The 25,648-nt window shown below is 40.8% G+C and overlaps 1 protein-coding gene across 2 annotated transcripts in view; it reads left to right on the top strand.

Moving 5' to 3' along the window:
- The window catches only part of sorl1 (sortilin-related receptor, L(DLR class) A repeats containing), a 173,658-nt gene that overhangs the window by 91,086 nt on the left and 56,924 nt on the right, over positions 1-25,648 (top strand). For both annotated transcript variants that reach the window (XM_067970858.1, XM_067970856.1), the window contains exons 9-21: positions 1,295-1,487; positions 2,106-2,223; positions 5,614-5,687; positions 7,434-7,522; positions 7,827-8,005; positions 10,264-10,450; positions 14,231-14,359; positions 14,678-14,763; positions 15,852-16,024; positions 17,778-17,909; positions 19,720-19,811; positions 23,244-23,490; positions 25,379-25,517. In XM_067970858.1, the coding sequence (XP_067826959.1) occupies positions 1,295-1,487; positions 2,106-2,223; positions 5,614-5,687; positions 7,434-7,522; positions 7,827-8,005; positions 10,264-10,450; positions 14,231-14,359; positions 14,678-14,763; positions 15,852-16,024; positions 17,778-17,909; positions 19,720-19,811; positions 23,244-23,490; positions 25,379-25,517 (1,838 nt within the window). The remainder of the gene's footprint in view (positions 1-1,294; positions 1,488-2,105; positions 2,224-5,613; positions 5,688-7,433; positions 7,523-7,826; positions 8,006-10,263; positions 10,451-14,230; positions 14,360-14,677; positions 14,764-15,851; positions 16,025-17,777; positions 17,910-19,719; positions 19,812-23,243; positions 23,491-25,378; positions 25,518-25,648) is intronic.

Here is a 25,648-nt window from a genome sequence, read left to right as displayed (position 1 = left end):
GCCAAAGGAGGTGATATTAGGTGGGGTGACCAAAAGCATAGTTAAAGGGGTGGGTTTTAAGCAGGAGAGGGAGGTGGAGAGAAGGCGGGGTTTAGGGAGGGAATTTGAAAGTGAGGCCCAGGCTGAAGGCATGGCCAGTGGCAGGGCAAAGTGAGAGGGGATGCACAAAAGACCAGAGTCAGAGGAATTGAGGGAGGGTTGTTGGGCTGGAGGAGGTTAGAGATATGGAGGGGTGAAGCCATGAAAAAACTTAAACATGAGGATAAGAATTTCAAATTGGAGGTATTGGGGGAACCAGAATTCAATGTAGGTCAGCAAGGACATGGGTAATAGGTGAGCAGGTCCTGGAGTAGGATCGGATACAGGCAGCGGAGTTTTGGATGAGCTGAAGTTGAATGAGGATGAGAAACCAGCCAGGAGAGCATTGGAATAGTTGTGTCTGGAGGTGACAAAGGCATGTTTGAGGGTTTTAGCATCAGATGGGCTGAGGTAAGGGTGGAGATAGGCGATGTTATGGAGGTGGAAGTAAACGGTCTTTGTGATGGAGAGGATATGCAGTCAATAGTTGGGCTCAGGATCAAATAGTTCCTCTTTTTGAGAGCACCTAATTGTGTCTTAAATGATTCCAGGGTTTTCACCTTCACTGCTCTACCTGGAAGTCCATTCGATGAACTTTGTGTGAAGATGAACCTCCTAAGATCAGGCTTAATTTTGTTTTTCTTTTTATTAATTTAAATCTGTGTCCCTCTGTTCTACTCCCATCATTTAATTTTAAATGAAAGTAAGGATTTACTTTTTTCTGTTCCCTTGACTCGCTTGTATAATTCAGATGATCTCTTATGCTTAGTTTTCTGTTCAAAATTAAAGGTGGCTGAAATTAATGTATTTACTCTCTTTCTTCTCTTTCTCTTCCCCCCCCCCCCCCCCCCAATACCCATCCCATCTCAAAACTCAATTTTAACTGAGTATTGGTTGAATTCTGTCAGCAGTATTGCACCTTCAGCTTCCCCTTGTAGTCTGAGGCTGTCTAATGTTGAAAATGCTAATCACCCTTTTCACATTTTGGACCTGGTGCAACATGGTGAGCCTGTAACCCCGTTCCCTACTCTTCCTCCGCACCCCCCCCACTTCGTTTTACACGATTCTCTGCCTATAAGGTTTGCTGTGTTGATGTTTCTGGCATAGCTCTAAATGTTTCTTGGTTGCTTCATTTATTTGTAGTGATAGCCCAGTGATGCAGCAAAGAACATTCCATTGCCTCCTAAGGAACTTGTTTCTGTCTTAAAATTCTCAGGTACTTTGCAAACGAACCATTTGCAGATATTCATCGTGTAGAAGGACTGCGGGGAGTTTACATCGCTACCCAGATGAATGGGTCTTACAGTGAGGAGCACATGAGATCAGTGATAACATTTGATAAGGGTGGAACCTGGGAACTGTTGCAGGCACCAACCTTTGGCAGTGATGGCGTCAAAATCAACTGTAAGGTAAGGATGGTAATGACTGGAACAACTCGTCTGTCCTATCAGATTATTAAAAACTGAACAAATTGCAAATTTAATCCTCCATTCTAAAAATTGTACTCTATCTTAGGATGTTGGGTTTTAGGTGCCTCCCTTCCCCATTTCTCCTTGTCTCTCCTTGAAGTGCAAGGTTTTTACTGGGAATATGGTTCCATAGATGCTAGTTTCTCTCTCTTACCTCACCCAAGTAGCCTTATTTGTGAATGTTGGCCTGTTATTCGAGATTGGTTTGGGGGGTTGGGGGGGTGGGGGGGGGGGGGACAAGAATCGTAAAGCCTGATCTCCACACGTGCATTTTCTAGCTGGTCAGTGGATATCTTTCGGAAGCTGACTTCTCTTTTTTTTTCAAATTTTTCTCCTACCCCCAAGCCCAGAGGTGCTCAGACCCTACTGCTGTCTCGACAAATTAGCAAATTCAGCTCAGGTCTAGATTGAACCAGGAACCCCTCCGATCTGCGTGGTTCAGTTACTTACTGCCTTCAGCAACTGGGCTAGCAGGGACCCAAGGTTTTACTTTTTGAACTTAATAGTTTTCTAATAGATGTTGAGGTTACTGGAAGATACTTTTTTTTCTTTTTGCAGTTTGACCAAGGTTGCTCGCTTCACCTGGCACAGCGTTACAGCCAGCTGCTGAACTTCCAGCTTCGCAGAATGCCCATCCTTTCCAAAGAGTCGGCACCAGGCCTCGTTATTGCTACAGGTGATGGTTTTTGTTTACCAAAAGAAACCTAATAAATAACTTTATTTAGTACTGAGCTGCCTCTGCAGTTTTATAAATTCAGTTACGGTACCTTTTGCCTAGAAACCGTTTCCATCATGCTAATGAAAAACCATCACCCGACTTAAGATCACCAACTTTTAGACCATAGTGATGTTAGTTCAGTGGTCATTTAGAAAGGGGGGTAGATTTCCTTATTCTTGTGTTTATGACTATTCTTGTGTCACCTGGGCCAGCTGAATGCAGAACCTGCCTGATTTTAATTTCCCTCCCTCCTCTAATTTTAAATGAATGGATAATTGGATGGGCTCCTTGCATGCGCTGCTCCCTGTCTGCAGGAAAAGGAAAATATGCCTGTTTCCAGCACCATCATAATGGAATGAATAGTATTTGTGCAATACAGATTGAATCTGTAATAGTAATGAAGTGTCTTAATACTTTCAATTGTCACTGAATGTCTTTTAGCATGCATTTGTACAATATAGTGCTTACTGTGAGGTAGCTGCACCTGGTAGTAGAACACTTCTAAACTAACTTCACTCCAGCTCCAGTAAGGTCTGCATGTTTGAGATTAATCTTGGTTAAGATTACATTGAAACTGCAGAACCATGTGCATGTGATCTTTTAAAGGATCATTCTGAGCATTAACGGTGTATTTTTGATCCATTCCCTGGTCTCTGGAGCCTACGCATCTGCTAGGGTTAGCCAGGCTGCATGCTCTCAAGTCTCTGTGAAAGCTACTTTTAATTTAACCATTAGGACATAAATGAATTGATTTTTCTTTTTCCTTGAGAGGTCTTTCCCACAACAATGCAGCAGAAATGGAGAACTTTGTGGTGTTGGGCTTGTACCAGCGTCTTGTCATTTCATGTACTGTCCCACTGCAATAATTTCCAGCTCTTTTTATAGAACATGCATCCATTGACACCTTGTCATGTCCCTCAAACATTATAAATTAATCTACAATGAATTGGCATGAAAGTGCAGCCATTGTTATTTATGTGATCGCAACAATAATTTTACTCCAGCGTTCCTCAAACAAAAAGATGGTGGAAGACCAGTTAATATACTTTTGAAGGTGGTAATTAAGGTTGGTCTCGACACTGGGAGAACTCTGTTCTTCAAATAGTGCCATGGGGTTTATAATCAATGGATCATGCAGGCATGGCCTCTGTTCAACTTCTTATTGGAAGATCAGCATCACTCACCATGCAGAACTCCCTCAGTACTACCTGAAGTCTCAGCTTAGGTTTTGTGCTCAAGTGCTGGGGCTTGAAAACCAAGGAATAATAAAGCCTTTAAAACATATCAGCCTCTGAGTCAGAAGGTTGTGGGTTCAAGCCCCACTTGAGAGATTTGAGCACTTAATCTAAGATGACACTTCAATGTAGTACTGAGGGAGTGCCACACTGTTGGAGGTGCAATTTTTCAGATAAGATGTTAAAAAGAGGTCCTGTCTGCCCTCTCACGTGGACGTAAAAGATCCCAGGGCACTATTTGAAAAAGGGCAGGGGAGTTCTCCCAGCTAGTGTTTACCTCTTAACCAACATCACTAAAACTGTTACCTCATTTATCTCATTACTGCTTGAGGGCCCTTGCTGTGCACAATTAGGCTGCTGTCTTTCCCTATATCACGACAGTGACGACAATTCAAATGTTTTTCAAAAGCAAAATACTGCGGATGCTGGAAATCTGAAACAAGAACAGAAAATGCTGGAAATACTCAGCAATTCAGGCAGCACCTATGGAGAAAGAAACAGTTAACATTTCAGGTCGATAACCTTTCATCGGTTCTGACCTTATTGTGGATGATTGCGTTGACATCATGGCATTGATGGAAACTTGGTTTACTGGTGGTGATACCTTGCTCCTTACTGAAGCATCCCCACATGGCTATACTTTCCACCACCTCAGACTTTTTTTCTGTGCTAAAGGTGCTATATAAATGTAAGTTGTTGTTGTGCTTGTGTGCACATGGTCACTCTACTTTGAAATTCATTTGTATTTGAGAGATGTTATAAGATGCCATATAAATGAAAGCCCTTTTAAACAACATTGAGAACTAAACCGGGGTTTTTGTAAGAAATGGGTTTAAAGGAACTACTTGGAGTGCATGTCCACAGATCCCTGAAGGTAGCAGGACAGGTAGATAAGGTGGTTAAAAAGGCATTCGGGATATTTTCCTTTATTAGCCGAGACATAGAATATAAGAGCAGGGAGGTTATGCTAGAACTGTAGAAAACATTGGTTAGGCCAAAGCTTGAGTACTGCGTACAGTTCTGGTCACCACATTATAGGAAAGATGTGATTGCACTAGAAAGGGTACAGAGGAGATTTATGAGGATGTTGCCAGGGCTGGAGAATTTTAGCTATGAGAAAAGATTGGATAGGCTGGGGTTGTATTCTTTGGAACAAAGGAGGCTAAGGGGAGATTTAATTGAGGTATATAAAATTATGACTGGACTAGATAGAGTGGATAGGGAGGACCTATTTCCCTTAGCAGAGGGGTCAATGACCAGGGGGCATAGATTTAAAGTAATTGGTAGAAGGATTAGAGGGGAGCTGAGGGGAAATTTTTTCACCCAGAGGGTGATGGGGGGTCTGGAACTCACTGCCTGAAAGGGTGGTGGAGGCAGAAACCCTCAACTCATTCAAAGATTACTTGGATGAGCACTTGAAGTGCCGTAACCTACAGGGCTACGGACCAAGTTCTGGAAAGTGGGATTAAGCTGGATAGCTCTTTCTTGGCCGGCAGGGACACGATGGGCTGAATGGTCTCCTTCTGTGCTGTAACTTTCTATGATTCTATGGAAGACCCAATGTATAGGTGAAAGAGAAAGTGACTTTTAGTGACTTGAGATGAAGGTGACTGAACAAAAAAAAAAGTGGTATCTTCAGTCCAGCAGATAGGAATGAAAGGAAAAGATAATTGAACATTCTGCTGCTCGTATCAACGTTGAATTGGCAGCTTAATGACCATGAAATGCTCTGAATTATTTAAAATTATAATTTGACTTGCTGTGTAATTGGGTTACAAAGGTGCGTTCTCTCAAGTCTGCTGTTTGCACATCCACATGTTATCTCATTGGTACAGACGAGGTAATTATAGCCCTTTTCACAGCGCTCTGCAAATTTGAATCCATATTGTTCCCTGATTATTTGTTTGGTCAGTACATGTCTGTTTCTTTCATACACTACTCTTAAAAGATTATTAACATTTAGAATGTGTTCTTAGAGGAAAGTACATATGACAACCCAGCTCTAACCATTTTAATTAATATTTTCAATATTTGTGTTGAACTGTGCTGTATTTATCAAAGGATGTAGCAGTGATTTCATGTGTGTTTCTCGTCTTCCTTCCCCCTCCCTTAGGTTCCATTGGCAAGAACTTGGCAAACAAACCAAATGTATATGTTTCAAGTAGTGCTGGGGCTCGGTGGCGTGAGGTAATGTGCTTTTGTACAACCCATTTTGTTGTCAGTTAATTAGCTGCACTAATAAGAAAATACAGGGTATTAAATTCTAAATTATTAAAAAAAATGTAGAAACATTGCTTTTAGAATGGGCAAATAATAAATTATATAACCTAAGACTACTTTAGTTTTGCATATTGAAGAAGGCATTGTACCAAAGTGCTACCAAGTGTGCTGATGATTCCAAATTGGGAAAATTGTAAATAGTATGGAGAAAATAGAACAGTTGCCGAAGGATCTGATTAAGTTAGGAGATTGGGCCAAAATATTGCAGCATTTAAAGTAGGGAAATGGAAAGTAATGAATTGGAGAAAGGAAACAAACTGTGGGGTGTACAAAAGAAATGGGAATAGTCTACAGGAAATCACAGAGGGAAGATCTTGCAGTTTCAGTGGAAAACACCTTTAAATCATTAACACAATTTGCGGTGGTGGTGGAAAAAGACAAATGAGATCTTACGATATAGTTCAAGGGATGGGGCACAAGTACCAGGTGGTGGTTATTAGTTTGTACAAAGCATTGATCCAGCCCCACACTGAGTATTGTGTACAGTTGGACACTGCCAAGGAAGGTGAAGCAGCGAAGGGCTTGGAAGAGATTACAAAAGGCAATTAAGTGATAAATGGGATTGACACTTGTTCTTTGAGAAAAGACTAGTGGTAATGTAGGATTATTATTAATTCTCTTTGCCCCTATGTTTAGGGAACTATATAACCCAACCACAGAAACTAGTATCAAGATTACTAAGCATTTTATTCGATTGCCAAATGACAATAATCAACAGATCTAGACGATGCTCACAAATGGAATACAGTTCAGAATGCGGGTTGACCAAACCATCTTGTTCCGGAGGACATCTCAGGTGGACATGGTACTATTCGAAGAAGTGCAGGGGAGTTCTTCTTGGTGTCCTGGCTACTATTTATTCCTCAACCAATACCACTAAAACAAATTATCTGGTCATTATCTCATTGCTGTTTGTGGGAGCTTGCTGTGCGCATATTGGCTGCTGTGTTCCCTACATTACAACATTTACTACACTTCAAAAGTACTTAAATGGCTGTAAAGCGCTTTTGGTCGTCCTGAAGACTATAATTTCTGAGATTTGTCCAACAGGTTGGAATGATTTTTTTTTGAATGGCTAACCTAGAAATGCGGAAGATGATATTAAAATGATAATCAACGGTATAGTTTTGTTAATTTTACAGACTACTTTTTTTCCACCGGTCCGCCCCAGTAATGCTGGCTGAAACAGACTGAGCAGAGTTTGCTCTTTTATCTGTATCATGTAAGCTGTGTCAGTTGTTCTGGAGTGCTCTGACTCGCTCACATATTTGACTTCCTTTGTTAAAAGCCTTGAGCTGTCATAAACCCATCCATATATCAATATAAATGTACCACAGGATTATAATTATGATATGGAAATGCTAATAAAATTGAACGAAAATCGGGTTTAGTTGGAGACCAGGTACTTTCCCACAGGAAGAAGGAAAAATGAGACAGTAAGAGTTCCAGCCTCTGTTTTGTGCACCTTTTTAAGTGGCTGGTTATAGAATGGTGGAGGTTTGCATTGTCAGTCCCCTTGCCTATGTGTAGGATGCTACACAGACATACCCATTTGGAGATTGACTGGAAAATAACATCCAAGTGAAAGGGGAAAAAATATTATGACAGTGTAAAGATTGCGTTCTGAATCTGTCTTTTGTTTCTCTTGTTCAGGCCCTTGAAGGTCCACACTATTACTCTTGGGCTGACCATGGAGGAATCCTGTTGGCAATTCCTCAAGGATCCCCTACTAGTCAACTAAAGTGAGTAAACCAAAGAATTGACTGTACTTTTTCATTATTACAATCTCTCACTGGAAAACTTTCTTCTCAATTACTTTAATAATCCCATCTTTCTGGTTTCTCCCCACCCCCAGCTCTATAGCAGTATTCAGTTAGGACTTTGATCATATTTTTTGAGCATTAGTTTTGTACAGTTTGCATTTCCCAATGTGGTATGGATTTAATGCAACAGTGAAATGTGTGCACGTGAAAATTCTTCAGCTGTTTGAGAACAGTAGAACTGCTGCATCATTTTACCTGTGCATCAATCTCTTTCAATGAATAGGTACAGCACCAATGAGGGGGAGACATGGAAGACCTTTAGCTTCTCTAAAAAGACTGTTGTTGTATACGGATTGCTCACAGAGCCAGGGGAGAAAAGCACCATCTTCACAATCTTTGGCTCGTACGCTGAACTGTCCCACAGTTGGCTAATACTGCAGATCAACACAACGTTAGCACTGGGTAGGTTCATGTTGTATGAAAGTTGACCCTCTTTTTTTTTTCCCCCCAAAAGAAAAAGTTTGGGAAGGAGAAGAAAACAGGCTATAAGCCTGCCCTGCTTAGTGACCATCTAATCTAAATAGATTTCCTTGATCAAAATCTTCATTCCATTTTTCTTAAACGCCTTTGCTTATTCACGTCTGACGACAGTGACTTATTTGCAGTCCTCCAGTATTCCCAAAGTTTTTATCTCGTGTATGAGCCCCTGGACTGTGAACACTGGGGGTGGGTATCATATCCATATTGATTCCTGTCGTAAACTAGCATCCACATGTTTAGACTTTCAGCTGGGATCAGTGGGTCCCACCTAAGTTTAGGGGCATTGAGGGTAATTACATAGCTTCTATGCCTACTCTAGATGATATTCGCTACCCCGCATAGACCATTGATCACACCTAGAGCCTTTCTGGGGTGTGTCTTTTTTATTTGATGAGTGTTAACTTGCAAAGTCCACTGAGGTGATCCTTTACACACTAAGATAACCATATTATAAATGCTTGAAATTGTAGTCCATTCTGAATTTATTTTAAGTCCTAACTTTACAAGTTGTAATGCAGTCTCATTTTCTGTTGAGGGCCTTTATAACTCAGTTGTGTATGTGATATCAGATGTTTTATGTGAACCTGTTCTGTGGTGTCTATATGTATGTGGTTGGTCTCTATGGTCTGCTTGTAGTTTGTTGGCAGATTTCAGTTTGAACAGATTGGACTGTGTTATATTGCGAGTAGTTTATGCAAGATGCTATATTTTGTGCTTTATGTTGATTCAGGCAGATACTGTAAGGGTGCAGTATTTCTCAATTGGTGGAATCACTAATGTAATTGTAACATCAATAGCCTCCCAGATAAAAGGAAACAGAACAAGGGTCATGTTACCTTGACACACTTGGATTTTCTCTGGGTGGGAGCGCCAACCTGCAATCTAATATTGTTAACTAAATTTCATCTGGTGCTGTGACAAACTGTATGGGTTCACTGCTATGTCATCATTGAAGAGAGATGGGATGTGGAAGAGCAAGGCTAACAAAAATTGAAGAGAATCTTGGGAGGGATGAGGGTACAGTTTAGGCTACATTACCTATTTCAAACAATTTGACAGTCAACTAGTTCCCAGAACAGTGAATAGATACTGAAATTGATCTAATCCCATTTTATCTATTTGCATTATACTTACTTTAGTAAACTGAATAGTATTTGCTTATTGCTGTTTTTTTAAAATTATACTTCTGGCCAGATAACATAACATTTGCAAACCAAATTATGTCCCTGCTTTGCATTTTCTACAGCTGCATTTTAATAACATTAAGTATTTCCTGTGTATCCATCTGAAAAATGAAGGTCTACTATTAAAGCTTGCATTTTTTAAAAAAATCACATGGTAGCCAGCTTGCTAATTGGGGCCATTATCTTTCCCACACTTTGGAGGCTTGATGTGGAATCATGGTTTTTAAGTACCTTGCCTAAACACCCACACTGCAATGCTGTTTGTTTTCAATAGACAGTGCTATGAACCAAGGCAAAACATGTGTAGGATAGAGTCATGCGACCTGATGCAATGTGTGATTGAATGTATTTCTCCTACTCGTTTAATGGGTATCGGTTAGTTCTGACAGTTATTTATCCTTTAAATTCGACTGCCATGCCAGTCAGTCAGCTACAGTACTGTAGAATTGCCTTGGATGAGCAGATAAACCAACTTTTCCATTTCAGGGACAGACTGTCCGAAGCGACCAACAATTTTCTAGTTCATTTTTGGATCTTGTCAGTAGGCTCCTTATGTAAGGGGAATTTCTTGCTTGTGGATTTAATTTATATATTCTCCCCTCTCATCCCAGGTCTCTTATGAGCATGAAATCATGCAAAGCTGATCCCTTTCTATTTTCTGGGGAACCTTCTGGGTTATTCATACAGAAAGACCTGACCTTGCTGATTTGGGTATGTTGCATGTGGGGATCATGGTGCAGCCATACAGGAGGTGACTGACTGACTGCCAGTTAACATTTCCCTACTCATTCTAAAATTACCAGTATAATACCCTTCACTGGGGAACCAGTATAGTCAGTAGATTATATGTAAATGGATCCAGCAATCCAATAACAAAGCCTATAACCATTTCAATACAAAATGTTTCAAGTAAGAAAAAAAAAATCACAATTGCAAATTATGCCAAGTGCAAGTCTTTCTATTTTAAACTTACAAATGCAAGTTCTTTCTTTACAGGCGTACCTTGTTCTGAGACTGATTACAAATTGTGGTCCCCTTCTGATGAGCATGGAAACGAGTGTTTGCTCGGCCGAAAAATTGTCTACAAGCGAAGAACCCCACATGCAACCTGTTTCAATGGGGAAGACTTTGACAGGCCAATCACAGTCAGCAACTGTTCCTGTACAAGAGAGGACTATGAATGGTAATCAATAGAACAAACTTTCAAAAGTTCAAAATTGAAAAAAAAATGGGCTTTGTAAATGTATCACACTGGAGCTGTAAGTCATATTTGTTCAGGTAACCTACATTCTTTATACGATGGATGTGTCCTATTGGAGATGCTTAAACAAATCAGTTCATCTTTCACTATGATATCATCTTCTCTCCAATATTCGTTGCTCAGTATGTTGAGCATCAGCTTGCTTAGTTTATTCAACAGAGTGATGTTGTAACTGAAACTTGCAGTCTTGCAATCCACCAGATGTGGGTGAGTTGTCAGTTTAAATCTGTTGCTGTACGGGTTTATATGCAAATCCATGATATCTAATATATGGGAAAGAAGTTATTCTGGGCCTTGCTGCATAATGGACCGTGCCCTAGCTGAGAAAGGCAGGTTATCTTTGCCAGTGTTGTTTGAAGAGGTTGCTTCCTGTAGGGAAACAACTTTGCTGTCTATTTTAAATTTTGCTATTGCAGATCATGACCCCTATTGCTGCTGGTGTCTGGAAAATATGCTCTCCTGTGATTGGAAGAGTGCAATATTGTCCCAGCAATGCATTTTGGTAAATGTATATAAAATATTCTTTCAAAATGCACATACTGTTTATTATTCCCGGCTTTAAAACCCATGATAATTAAATAGTTGCATCAAATTCTATTTACTTCAACCTGGATTTCCCAATAATAATAGATTACTGCTCATTCCAAGGAATATTTAAGCCAAGCAGATGAGGAAGGTTCCAGGTCGATCCCTGGTTTGTGCTAAAATAACTGATCGCAGCAGGGATGACAATAGGGGTGCTACAGATGTCCACAGCAGTTGTATGTTTCGTTGTGGTGGGGGGGGGGGGGGGAGGAGAAGAAAATTGGGTCGGGTTTCCACTCATGATAGCTACTGCCATGCAGGAATAATATATTTGTAGACATCAGGGTAAGGACAGGATTGGGCTTGGCAATAATGCTCCACCGCATGATCGGAAAGTTTGCTAACACTTGCTGTTTGGGCTTAAGTGATGAATGGGCACTTGGGCAAAGTGCCAGAGGAGAGCCAGCATCTGGAGAACCATATCCAACAAGAAGTTGACTCCTTCATTAGGGCAGATAAGAAAATAGGTGTGAAGGGAATTTGCTTAAATCCTGCTCATTTTGAATTTAGAAAACAGATTCAATAATATCTTTCAAAAGGGAGTTGGATAAATACTTGAAGGGGAAAAAATTGCAAAGCTATGGGGAAACTGCCGGGGGAGTGGGATTAATTGGATACCTCTTTCAAAGAGCTGGCACAGGCCGGATGGCCTCCTTCGGTTCTGTATCATTCTATGTGAATTCCAGTGGACTGGAAGGTAGCAAATGTTACCCCGCTATTCATGAAGGGAGGGAGAGAGAAAACAGGAAACTACAGGCCAGTTAGCCTAACATCAGTCATCGGGAAAATGCTGGAATCCATTATGAAGGAAGTGGTAACAGGGCACTTAGAAAATCATATGATTAGGCAGAGACAACATGGTTTTATGAAAGGGAAATCATGTTTGACAAATTTATTAGTTTTTTGAGGATGTAACTAGCAGGGTAGATAAAGAGGAACCAGTGGATGTGGTATATTTGGATTTTCAGAAGGTATTTGATAAAGTGCCACATAAAAGGTTAGGAATCTTACAACACCAGGTTATAGTCCAACAAATTTATTTTAAAATAAATTTGTTGGACTATAACCTGGTGTTGTAAGATTCCTTACATTTGTCCACCCCAGTCCATCACCGGCATCTCCACAACATAAAAGGTTGTTACACAAGGTAAGGGCTCATGGGGTTGGGGTAATATATTAGCATGGATAGAGGATCGGTTAACTGACAGAAAACAGAGAGTAGGGATAAACGAGTTATTTTCAGATTGGCAGGCTGTAACTAGTGGGGTGCCGCAAGGATCAGTGCTTGGGCCTCAGCTATTTACAATCTATATTAATGACTTAGATGACGCGACCGAGTGTAATGTATCCAAGTTTGCTGACGATACAAAGCTATGTGGGAAAGTAAGCTGTGAGGAGGACACAGAGAGTCTGCAAAGGGAAATAGACAGATTGAGTGAGTGGGCAAGAAGGTGGCAGATGGAGTATAATGTGGGGAAATGTGAGGTTATTCACTTTGGTAGGAAGAATAGAAAAACAGAATATTTCTGAAATGGTGAGAAACTATTAAATGTTTGTGTACAGAGAGACTCTGGTGTCCTGGTACAAGAAACACAAAAAGTTAGTATGCAGGTACCGCAGGCAATTAGGAAAGCAAGTGGCATGTTGGCCTTTATTGCAAGGGGGTTGGAGCACAAGAGTAAGGAAGTCTTACTACAGTTGTACAGGACTTTAGTAAGACCTCACCTGGAGTACTGCATATAGTTTTGGTCTCCTTATCTAAGGAAGGATATACTTGCCTTGGAGGCGGTACAATGAAGGTTCACTAGATTAATTCCTGGGATGAGAGGGTTGTCCTATGAGGAGAGGTTGAGTAGAATGGGCCTATACTCTCTGGAGTTTAGAAGAATGAAAGGTGATCTCATTGAAACATACAAGATTCTGAGAGGGCTTGACAGGGTAGATGCTGAGAGTCTAGAACTAGGGGGCATAGCCGCAGGATAAGGGGTCGGACTTTCAAGACTGACAAAAGAAGGAATTTCTTCACGCAGAGGGTTGTGAATCTTTGGAATTCTCTACCCCAGAGGGCTGTGGATGCTCAGTCATCGAGTATGTTCAAGGCTGAGATAGACTTTTGGACTCTCGGGGAATGAAGGGATATGGGGATCGGGCGGGAAATTGGAGTTGAGGTCGAAGATCAGCCATAAGCTAATTGAATGGCGGAGCAGGCTTGAGGGGCCGTTTGGCCTACTTCTGCTCATATATCTTATGTTCTTATGATTGTATTTTTTTAATGCAAGTTCTTGAGATGCTGGAATGTGCATCAGTATGATATATAAACTGATCACCAATACTGAAAACCAGCAACTTGTTGCTGAGAACACTTGTGAAGCAAGTTACTTGTTCTTGCAATGATTTAGGAATATTGCACTCTATATGAATGCCAGAAGATGCTGAAATTATATAATCATAAAATTAGAGCTAGGCCATTCAGGAGTGAAATCTGGAAGCACTTTTTCACAAAAGGGGTAGAAATCTGGAATTCTCCCTCCCAAAAGGCTGTGGATACTGGGACAATTGGAGCTTTCAATACTGAGATAGATAGATTTTTGTTAGGTAAGGGTAAAAGGGATACGGAGCTAAGGTGGGTAAATGGAGTTGAGGTACAGATCAGCCGAGATCTACTTGAACAGCGGAGCAGGCTCGAGAGGACGAATGGCCTACTCCTGTTCCTATGTTCCTAAATTTAGCGCAGCACCCTGCATTTGGTAAGGACTTTTTTTTCTACTGCAGATCGTTATTTTTTTTGTCTGAATATTCTTTGGTGGCTCTCCCATGGAATTGCTTGCTTTTAGTTGCAGGATATGATGTTTGTTCAGTATTGAGTAAAAACAAAGTGAAATCAGAGGGGCAAGCATACCTGGGATTTGGGAAGTGTTTTGTGCAAGATGTGCTCAGGTGTTGTAGTGAGAGTTGGTGGCTACTCGAAATTTATACTTGTTTGCTGTCTGAGAGCCCCAAATATCTTTTGCAAGGTTTCTCTTTTTTTTTTAATATAAATCCTATTCTTGTTGAAAATGGTTTTGGAGAGTGCAAATTTCTTGCCAATAATTCTCTCTAATGCATATTTTCTTTTAGTGACTTCGGCTTCAAGCTGAGTGAGGACTTCTCATCCGAGGTCTGCAGCCCTGATCCAGAGTTCACGGGCAATATGTACGCTCCACCTGTGCCCTGTCCCGTTGGTGTTACATACAAGAGAACAAAGGGGTATGTGTTCAGTAAATGCAAGGACTGCTGTTGTGTGTTTATGGCAATTCTCAAATCAACAAAAACTAGGCTGTTTCACAGTATTTATAGAACGAACTTTCATTTATATAGTGCCTTTCGCAGCCAATGAATTACTTTTGAAGTGTCATTAGTGTTGTAATGTAGGCAATTCTGGATGTTAAAACTTGGCTGAAGATGAACTTGATGATCAACCTATGTGTGTTTATTTTGGATTTAAGAATGATTGATTAATTGGAAATGCCGTGTAACTTATTCAGTCCCAATGTAAACAGACATGTTCCTTATTTGTTTTCCCAGTTACCGTAAAATCTCAGGTGATACTTGCAGCGGAGGCGACGTTGAGGTTCGTTTGGAGGGGGATATGCTGCCCTGTCCTGTGGGAGGTAAGTTGTAACCATTTACCTTTATCAAGGCTATTGAGGTTTCAGTGACTGGTAACCAGGTACAACATTAATATAATGGTATGGTGCCAGTCTTTTGTAGGCATTGGTCTGAACATATTTGTGGATATGCAGTTTCTTATTTCTCCTTTGTTGTCTTCTGAGATGCTGAGTCAGGCTGGGTTTGCTTTCTATGGCTGCTTCCCTGCCCTTGGTACCTCACCAAAATGTCAATTCTTAATGTGTGAGCCTTTCTTCCAGCAGATAACATCAAATGTGTAGTGTCCTTGATGTAAAAATAAGCTGAGAGGGAGTTTGGTGAGCAGAGGAGAGCAGTTATAGTCATTTGGAGTGGTTTAAGTATTTTGATTGTAGTTTTCATTTCCCATTTTCATTTGGGATTGGGGAGGGGGAGGTACTGTAAGTTGTTACCTGTAGATAATGGGAAGTTCCCCTGAAAGGTGGCGAGGTATATGAGAGATGGCAGTGCTTAATTTCCTTGGCAACATGAGCAAACGTAGAGTTTCACCTGTGGGGTAGAATGTTTACTTTCCACAGAAAAGCAAAAACTATTCGCAAGAAAAAATAGACGGACTCTCCCTCAATAATTCAGTTATCAACAAAATCGCCAACATGAACATTGAGGAAAATATTCAGGAATAAGATCACATAAAGTGACATTTGCAAGATAGCTGTGCATATATGGGGATGGGCAATGCTCACAACTGTTGTTATTGTGACTAACTGGATCACAGCAATGTCTGGTACATGTATTTGAAAGGGAAAGTCTGTCTATTTTTCTTACAAGAAGAGGGGGAAGAGAGTGAATGTTTCTATTTGTATCCCTCTTTTCAATCAGACAAAATGTGAAAACCATTTAGAGAGGCACAGATAATGGAAGGGAAACCAAGGTAGGGGGAGACAAAAGACTTTGAAAGTGGGGGACAAACAGTAAGTTACAGAAATATTGCCTACAACTGAACCTTTTGGACATGCATTTGTTTATTACTGTAGTGCCCACACACTGACATGTGCCATCTACATAGTTAAAGTATTTAAATAAATAATTTATTCTTTGATTCTGCTTGCAGAGGAAAATGAGTTCCTACTTTATGCTCTAAGGAGCTCTATTCATCGCTATGATCTCTCCAGGGGCACAGATGAGGAACTGCCACTTCGGGACCTACGAGGCACTGTAGCTTTGGATTTTGATTATGAACGCAACTGCATATATTGGGCAGACATTTCGCAGGATGTTATCCAGGTGAGCACAGTCTGCTACTCCTAACTTGGAGAGATGCGATAAGCAGTATATAGAACTTTGAAGATCTGTTTAAATACAGCAGAGAAACCCTATCTTAGTAAAATTCACTTTCCAGCAGCTGGCCTCCTTTCCAAGCTGGCTCATTATCATGCTGTTAAAGGTCTCTTATCAAGTGTTGTGGACAGGTTTTGAGGGGGCTTGGGTTAAAATATGATCAAGGGGGATTGGGTTAAAATATGATCAAATCATTATTTGGATCGTGAATGTTACCAGAGTTATTTTGAGTGATTTTATATATATTTTGTTCGTTAAATATATATTTTTTAAATTCTTGGAAATTAATAGCTTTATTAAGAGGGATATCTGGGTGGTGGTCCCCCTTGTGCTTCAGACATCAGTTTTAATTCCTTGCTTAACATTGCAGGAAGACTTGCATCAGTAGAAGTGCCCTAGTTTTATTTTATAAAGTTGAGACCTGTAACTCCATGAGTGCAACATTCATGACGTTTTTCACGTGAGTGAAATAAACCTGGTAGTGTAGACTTTCATTTTACCTCGAGCTACATCAAAACTACAGCACAGAAACAGGCCAGGCGTTTATGCTCCACACGAGCCTCCTCCCTCCCTACTTCATCTAACCCTATCGGCATAACCTGCTATTCCTTTTTCCTTCATGTGCTTATCTAGTTTTCCCCTTAAATGCATCTATGCTATTTGCCTCAGCTACTCCTTGTGGTAGCGAGTTCCACATTCTTACCACTCTCTGGGTAAAGAAGTTTCCCCTGAATTCCCTATTAGATTTATTAGTGACTATTTTATATTTATGACCTCTAGTTTTGGACTCCCCCATAAGTGGAAACATTTTCTCCTACTCTACCCTATCAAACCCTTTCATTATCTTAAAGCCCACAATCAGATCACTCCTCATCCTTCTCTTTTCTAGAGAAGAGTCCCAGCCTCTTCAGCCTTTCCTCACAAGTATATCCTCTCAGTTCTGGTATCATCCTTGTGAATCTTTTTTGCACCCTCTCCAATGCACCTATATCCTTTCTATTATATGGAGACACAACTGTGCGCAGTACTTCAACATCTGTATCAACATATGCCAAAGGTAGTAACGTTGAAGATTTCTTAACACTTCTGTTGTAAAATTTTATTGAACTACTTTACATACATGATAACATACAATACGAGAAGTCCCTCGGTGACAAGACTTCAGTAGATGTCCAATGTAGTTTTAAATCTCCTCACTTAGGCTGCTCCTCAATTTCTGGCTACACTTTTTAGCCCAATATCTCTGATCTTTGGCCACCCAGTACAGAGGGAGGTAGGCAAGTCAGAGACCCTTCTCTGAGGTATGCTCCCTGGCCATTCACAGGTCCAGGATGGTCGCGGCCCGTGGGGAGGGTCGCTCTGGCTGCCTGCCCATCTCGTTCTCAGTTTAGACGGTGCCCAGGTCGCCCTGGAGAGGGACCATGCAGTGTCCACTGGTATTCTTAGGACCTTCTTTGACCGGTGGGTACTGCAAGGCATAGATGTTTTATTGACACCGATAATAATGTCGTGGTTAAAATTAGGAGTTTATTTTAGTATAAATTTTTAAAAATATTTTATGTTAATCTTGACAGAATAAGTTATTGAAAGCCTTGTTACAGTGGTCCAGTGATATACTGAGGCATTCATATATTGCTTTAGGTTATATTTTAGTTACCAGATTGCCACTGTTCTTAATAATGCACTTTTCTCTGCTCAGCGTTTGTGCTTAAACGGAAACACGGGCCAGGATATAATAATCAAGGATGGCCTGCAGACAGTGGAAGCTTTGGCCTTTGACTCTATCAGTCAGCTTCTGTATTGGATAGATGCTGGAGCAAAGAAACTTGAGGCAAGTCTAATAAATGTTTTGTTTAAATATGAAAAAATAATTTTTAAAAGTTGCAATGTGTTAAATGTCCTTGCCCCATTCGAGCATTGGTCAGAGGCTAGGCTGGTCCCCACAGAGAGAAGCAATTGGTTGGGAGCCACCCTCGGGCATAATTCCATCTCCCAGTGGCTGGATCCTAACTGTTGTGAGCAGCAATCTGGGGCCTGATTCCCTTCTGCCAGACCCCTTATCAGAGCAATATCGAGTGATGTGGGAGTGAAAATGGGAGGAATAAAATATAAATATGAATGGGAGGGCTGGGTATAGTTGCAATGCACATTTCATAATGTAATTTGCAGTATATCAGAAACCAGTATAGTTGATGCTAGGTTAATGGGCAATTACTAATCGATTAGTGTTGAAATAACTGCTTGAAATAAGTTTAATATTGCTGCTGCTTTCGGGCCCAAAACCTGTATACTGGTACCTTTGTACAATTGTTTTTAAATTATTAAACTGGTTGCAATTCGTTTGAAAGCTGAAGTTTAGCCTTTTTTTGACAACTGAAGAGGAGGTTCTGTAAGGCATGTGTCCTTGCAGTGATAGTTGGTGAATAATGCTGGTACATCAAGAAAGATAAGAACAATGTAGCACCTTTGTGCGGCATGTGTATTGGTGAATATTCAGTAGCAGGAATGAGAAATTTCTGACTTCTAAATAAACAAGTTTTCCCCCCTTTTTCTCCTGCTCTTCTGAAGATGGAGATTCATGGTTAACTACAGTTCCTTGAACCTAGCTAACCAAGTGGTACATTCTTTACATTTGAGCCTAGACTGTCAGCAGGCTATAAGAGCAGCTAAGCCTGACCCTGTCCTCACCCCCCCACCCATGTCAGCATACAGAACTTTGGATAGTGATCAGAAGTACAAACTCAGGCTGACGTGTTGTTCCTCACTTCTTAGCCCCTACCACTCTGCCGATGGAGATAGGCTAATCTGGCACAAACCAGAGATGACCAAGGTGTCTGTGACTCAACACCAGTTACCCACTGAGCTGCTAGCCTTGAACATGCTTTTTAACTTTGGAACATAGAATTCCTTTCTTTATTCGAAAGGAAAAGTAAAAAAACAAGTAGCATAGATTAGTATACTATTTCCCAACCTTTCGGTATATGACTTCAGATTGAGACAATGAGATTTTAAACTTTTGCGCCAGGCTGCTAAGAGTCCCAAGTGCAATGTATTTAGTCGGTCTTGACCCAGTTGCAAGTGGATGCAAACCCACAGCACAAAAACTGATTAATTCAGCATTAACCTGACATTTGCAGCTATTCCATAGCATTGCTGGTGTGGAAAATGGAAATCCTGTAGATCGGAAATCCCGCTGTAAAGCAGAGATGTTCCTCGGGTAGTGTGGAGGGATTTTTACATTGCTTCTGATCTGTGTTGTGGTTGAGAGAGTGCAAAAATATGGATGAGTGTTCCTCAATACTCCCTTGAACGTAAAATTCCCCAAAAATGAAACAAACTTGTTTCTGCTGGATATCTATATTTAGATTGTACTTGGAGCTTTCACTCTGAATAAACTAGTCACCAATGGAACAGTCAGTTTGGTCGGCACTTTGAAGTTTCATTGTTTTTTACGGTAGCTGATTCCTCCTACCCATTTATTTATTAAATCCAGTGAATAAATTGAAAGTATTATTTGAATGATGTGATGATATCAATCTGTTGCAACAGTGCTCCTGTCTTGAAAATGTTTTTGGGAAAAGAACAATGCCTGGGGAGAGAAAGCAAATTATAAATTTAAAATTTGCTTTCTCATTCATTAGGTTTCAAATCCTGATGGAGACCTTCGCCTCACCTTGCTGGACTCCACCGTATTAGACCATCCAAGAGCTCTGGTATTAATTCCGAATCAAGGGTAAGTTTTGGGAGAGTAGTTAAAACTTGTGTCTCTATCATGCGTAACATTGTACAGTATGTCAGGAAAGTCCAAACGTTACTATAGAGATTAAATTCCTAGTATGGAACGATGGACACATGCAGTTTCCAAAGAGACTATATCCAGGGATGGTATTGAGGATCATCAATTATAAGGAGGACCAAGAGTGGGAGTTCTGTGGTGGAGCACTATTAAAGTCATGGAGACTATGTCTCAATCAAATAATGTACTGGTTTGTGTTGAAGGTCACTTGGAGGAGTTGGCTATATTTGACTTGGTTGTAGAATGGGAGCGGACCAGGTGTTGGAAGTCATCATCATTTATTCTGAAATAAAAACGTTGCCTATATTAACTTATCACTCGCACATAAATAAACACAAGTCCATCTGTTTTTTCACCCCCACTCAATACAATAGTGTTCCAGTACCTCGCCAGTGAGACTATTATTTGTATGCAATCCTAGCCAGTGAAAAACCAGTTTTATTCCCCCCAGCCTCCCGAGTTCGAGCTTCTGGTGAGGTGGTCAGATCAGATAATCATGCACTCAGAAAATTGCCCCGAGTGTCAGGCTGGTAGAGTGTGGGAGCGTTAACCTAATCTTTTCACCCACGAGCACTCTACCTAGCAATTAGCATAGAAATCAGTAACCCTGCCTGATTTCTGAGCCCCCCCCCCTTCCCTAGCCCAGGGGCATTGTACTGCTGTGGCTGAGATGGACTAACTACAGTTTGGAAATTAAGCCTTGGGACCGTTTGATCAGTGGATTTCACCACTCAGCCAAGGGAAGTTCAGCTGCCATTGTTACATTGGGTTTGCTGTTGGCCAATTTGTAAGTATTGCCCCTAAAGCTTCCCGATGTTGACTGATTGGGAAGTGATTTCATACAGGCCGGCTACAAATGAATTGCTTTCATTGTTAGCATCTGCAAATTTGTCTTATTGAAGCTACACTTTCCTAACACTAGAGGGTGCTGACACGCACTAAATTATACGTCAAGTCTATTTGTGCCATCCAATGGCACAAGTCCGCACTGCAGGAGCTTCAGCATCAGCAGCCGAGTTAGAACTGACCCTTCACTGTGTTGCTTTCATACAAAGAATTCCACCTCTCTGTATTGATTGGATGGTCCATGTATTTAGTGGGCTCTTCAGAAATTTCTAAAATGTAACCCAGACACACACAGACCACTTATTAAAATGATTTGTCACTTTTCTGTCTCGATGTCGAGGTATTAATTATTTTTTTTTAATGAATTTCCATCAGTAGGAAAGCAAACCTCACACTCATACTATTGCGCTAAACCTTTCCCCCTGTTTTGCCCTTCTATCTGCAGTCAAGAAGGCAAATGGAATGTTGGCCTTTATATCTAGAGGACTAGAGTACAAGGGGGCAGAAGTTATGCTGCAGCTATACAAAACCCTGGTTAGACCACACCTGAAGTACTGTGAGCAGTTCTGGGCACCGCACCTTCGGAAGGACATATTGGCCTTGGAGGGAGTGCAGCGTAGGTTTACTAGAATGATACCCGGACTTCAAGGATTAAGTTACGAGGAGAGATTACACAAATTAGGGTTGTATTCTCTGGAGTTTCGAAGGTTAAGGCGTGATCTGATCGAAGTTTATAAGATATTAAGGGGAATAGATAGGGTGGATAGAGAGAAACTATTTACGCTGGTTGGGGATTCTAGGAGTAGGGGGCACAGTCTAAAAATTAGAGCCAGACCTTTCAGGAGTGAGATTAGAAAACATTTCTACACACAAAGGGTGGTAGAAGTTTGGAACTCTCTTCTGCAAACGGCAATTGATACTAGCTCAATTACTAAATTTAAATCTGAGATAGATAGCTTTTTGGCAACCAAAGGTATTAAGGGATATGGGCCAAAGGCAGGTATATGGAGTTAGATCACAGATCAGCCATGATCTTATCAAATGACGGAGCAGGCACGAGGGGCTGAATGGCCTACTCCTGTTCCTATGTTTGGCTTTAGAAAAGGCAAAAAAAGGAAAGCTTTATTTTACAACAGGAGGAGACTAAAACTGAATATTGTTCCAGCAGGACCCGCATTGGATTAATTTGGATTTCTCCTATGTGGATTATGCTCTTCCTCCCTTGAGTTAAGCTCATACCTTTCCTGGCTGAAGAAATAGGCAGGGGACCTCCTTCCAAGCCTCTGCCAAAGGTCCTCTTTAGACCCCTGCCAGGCAATGTAGAAGAGCATTTTTACATTTGATCAGGATCTCGGAGAGAGATGTTTAAATGGAGAACAGTGATCAGCATCCCCCAACCCTTTTTAATCACCTTTCTTTCTGACACTACTGCAAATCAGGATCAATTGGAGATGGGGAAAAAACATATTTGATGGTTAAAAGGCAAAGAGATCTGGCTCCACCATCTTAAAAAATAAATGGTGACCCCATTGCAGCTTGCAGGATGCAAAAAAAATGTGGGTCTGCCTCGTCCTCTGGTCCCTGAAGGCTTTGTACTTCATATTAGAGGCTAGCGGTGATCTCAGCAATTTGAGGCTGCATGTCTGCTATCCACAATGTTCCTTTGGTGTTAAAATACCCACAAGATGATGGACTCTGACCTCGCGTTTACATCCCTGTCTCCAGGGAGTGACCTGTCTTTCCCTTCCTGCCATCTGATGATGCAGCTGAAAGTAGAAACTTGCTGTGGAAGTGTCACGCATGAACTAACTTACAATCACACCAAAATAATGGTACAAAATTTTGCTCTGCCTATTTTTAAAAAAAAAATCCTCCAAGCACAGAGATGAACAAAACATTTTTGTATATCCTGCTGTAAATTTCAGTGCTGTTCTGATTGGCAGCATGTAACTTCACTCACTGCAAGATAGATAAGTTACTTTTTAAAGAACTTTAGATTTAAGTGGTGGTTTCTGTCCAGTTTGTTGGTCTAGTGCGGTGCTCTTTTTGTGGTTACATCTTTTTTGCTTTGAAAAAGAAACACACTTTGACTTTTGGGTGAGGATGGTGAATGTGAGATGGTGATGCATCCTTCTGGTTTGCAAGAGACGGACCCTTACCCATTTTCCTTGGCATAGGTGAAAGTGTAGATTTGTGGCTACTATACTAAGTCGACTGGGTAAAAAGTACTTTCATTTTGAATGATTATGGAAATTTGAATTTCACAACCCAGTTTCTTTATTCCTCCTAGATATCCAATCTTACTAAAATTACTTGTTGCTACTGAACCCCTAAGTTATGTGATAAAACAGTCAAAGAAAAGTCACTTTTATTTCCCTTTTAAAAGTACATTAAAAACAGTTGTTGCTTCATCGTCATTAAATGATGCTTGTCCTCTGGTGCAGCAAGTGTTAAAACAACCAAATTTATATGTAATATTATGTAAGACAGTGAATTTTATCTGTCCTGATATTCTCTCCACAGCCTGATGTTTTGGACAGACTGGGGTGGTGCTGCAGTAGGCATTTACAGAAGTGAGATGGATGCATCCAATGTCACTCGAATCATTACCGATGGCATTAAATGGCCAAATGGAATTACTGTGGACAGCTCCTGGATCTATTGGACCGAAGCCTATGTTGACCGAATTGAACGAGCGGACTTCAATGGTGGTCAGAGATCTGTATTAATACAGAACCTTCCTCATCCATATGCCATTAGTGTCTTTAAGGTATGAGATTTAGAATGCTGGGCCCATCATTGTCACTTGCAATAATTGAATTTAAGAAACAAACCAAGAAGTTCAAAATGAGTTTACAAAAAAAAAGTTCTGACAATTGTGAAATCAAAATGTTTACATGGTCATTACTCCTTCCTAGTTTTTGTTTTGATATTAGCCCTGTTTCGTATACTGATTTTTAATCTGCTTCTGTATGTTAAGAAGTAATAAGTACCTGGGATGTAAATAGTTTTCATACTACCATTTTTCCTAAAATTAGTTCTCTTCAATTTTGCTCAGTAGCTTTTTTTTTTGTTCCCAAGACTTCCCACAATTAAGTAAAACTGTTGTGATGGAGACAGTTTTTCATAAATGAAACATTTAAGCATACACTGTCTGAATTGCCACTAAATGTTTTAGCTTAATGCATTTATTTACTTGGCTGTGATGAAGTCATTGCTGAATGTATTACATTTTAAAAGGTTAAACAGGTGAGTGCTTGAGTGTCTGTATAGATTTTTATACTTGCCCAAGAGTTAACAATATATTTATTTTCCAGTTTTTCCTCACCCCAATTTTTATCCTTGCTTTCTGAATGAGCAGACGTGCTCAGGTTTTGATCTGCAAGTGCCAGAAGCCCTTTGGTACATCACCCAACTGGCCAGCCTTCATGTGTGAGCCTGATCAAGCTGTGTATTGATTGTATAGAGCATTGGAGCTGAGCCGGATCCTGGTTTCACCTGACATTCACACACGAGCACTCTCCAGCAGTGGGTTAGTCAGTGGCGCCAGTCAGAAGCAGGAGCCCTAGTTAACATTTTACCCCTTTCCCTAGCACGGGTAGCAAGGTCAATTTTAGTGCTGCCTAACTGAGTGGAAAAAGAACCTGATTCGTGTAGCATCTTTCACATGGTAAGGAGTAGCCAACCTATTGATCGTTTTTTGAAGTGCAGTCACTATTGTTTTGTAGTCAAATGTGGCAGCTGATTCCCACAAACAGCAAATGAATGAATGACTAGTTAATCTGTTTTGTTGGTGTTGGTTGCAGGAGGAATGTTGACCAAGGCACCGAGAGACCTCCCTACTCTTTGAATATTGTTATGGGATCTCTTATGTCCACCTGAATAGGCAGATAGGGCCTCAGTTTAACATCTCATCCAAAAGACAGCACCTCTGATGGTACTGCACAGGATATCAGCCTAGGTTATGTGCCCATTCTGGGGCTTGAGCGCAGAGTCTTCTGACTCCAACAAGTTCTAATTTCTGAGCTCAGCTAACTCTGCAGAGAATGGGAATCAGATTTTAGTCCTTCTGGCCTTTGTGGCTTGGTACTACACCACACATGGGCCATCGGGAGAGTCAAGTGCCAATCATTTGGCGCTATCAATACCACTTGATAGTGCTACTAAGCGAGCAAGCTGACTATCATCTAAGTCAGAAGGTTGTGGGTTTATACCCAGTCCAATATTTGAGCACATAATCTAGGCTAATGTTTCGGTGCATTATTGAGGAAGTATTGTATTGCTGGAGGGCTGTCTTTTAGATGAGATGTTAAACCGAGGTCCCATTTAGGTAGACATAAAAGGCTCCTTGTCACTATTCGAAGAGGATCACCGAGTTCTCCCAGTGTCCTGTCCAACGTTCCTCCCGCAACCAGCGACCCCAAATAAGCAGGTTCATTCATTGAATGTTTGTGGGACCTTGACATATGCAATTGGCTGCCACATGACATAAGTAACTGCAATTCGAAAATAATTGAATGGTGTAAAGCGCTTTGAGATGTCCCGAGGATGTGACAGTGCCCTAAATAAATGCAAGCTCTTTCTTCCTTATTGTGAGGAAGTTTGAATAGTATGAATATTGCACTAAATATTGAGGCCAAGATATTCATTTTTTTCAGAATCAAATCTACTGGGATGATTGGTCACGGATGAGCATCTTTAGGGCCTATAAGTTTGATGGCTCAGGTGTGGAATCCCTGGTCACTGGTTTAACTGGAGTAATGGATATGAAGGTGTTCTACAAGGGCAAGACAACAGGTAGCAGCTTTTATGTAACTTTGGTTGTAGTAGGACTTCTTTTTGCTCCCTGTCTACACAATTGGATTGTGATGTACAATAGGCTTTTCTTTATAAAATGCAAATATAACACAAGGGTCTTTTGACAGCTG

Source organism: Heptranchias perlo, chromosome 33, assembly GCF_035084215.1.
Source record: "Heptranchias perlo isolate sHepPer1 chromosome 33, sHepPer1.hap1, whole genome shotgun sequence".
NCBI lineage: Eukaryota > Metazoa > Chordata > Chondrichthyes > Hexanchiformes > Hexanchidae > Heptranchias > Heptranchias perlo.
This window is presented reverse-complemented; position numbering and strand designations above follow the sequence as displayed.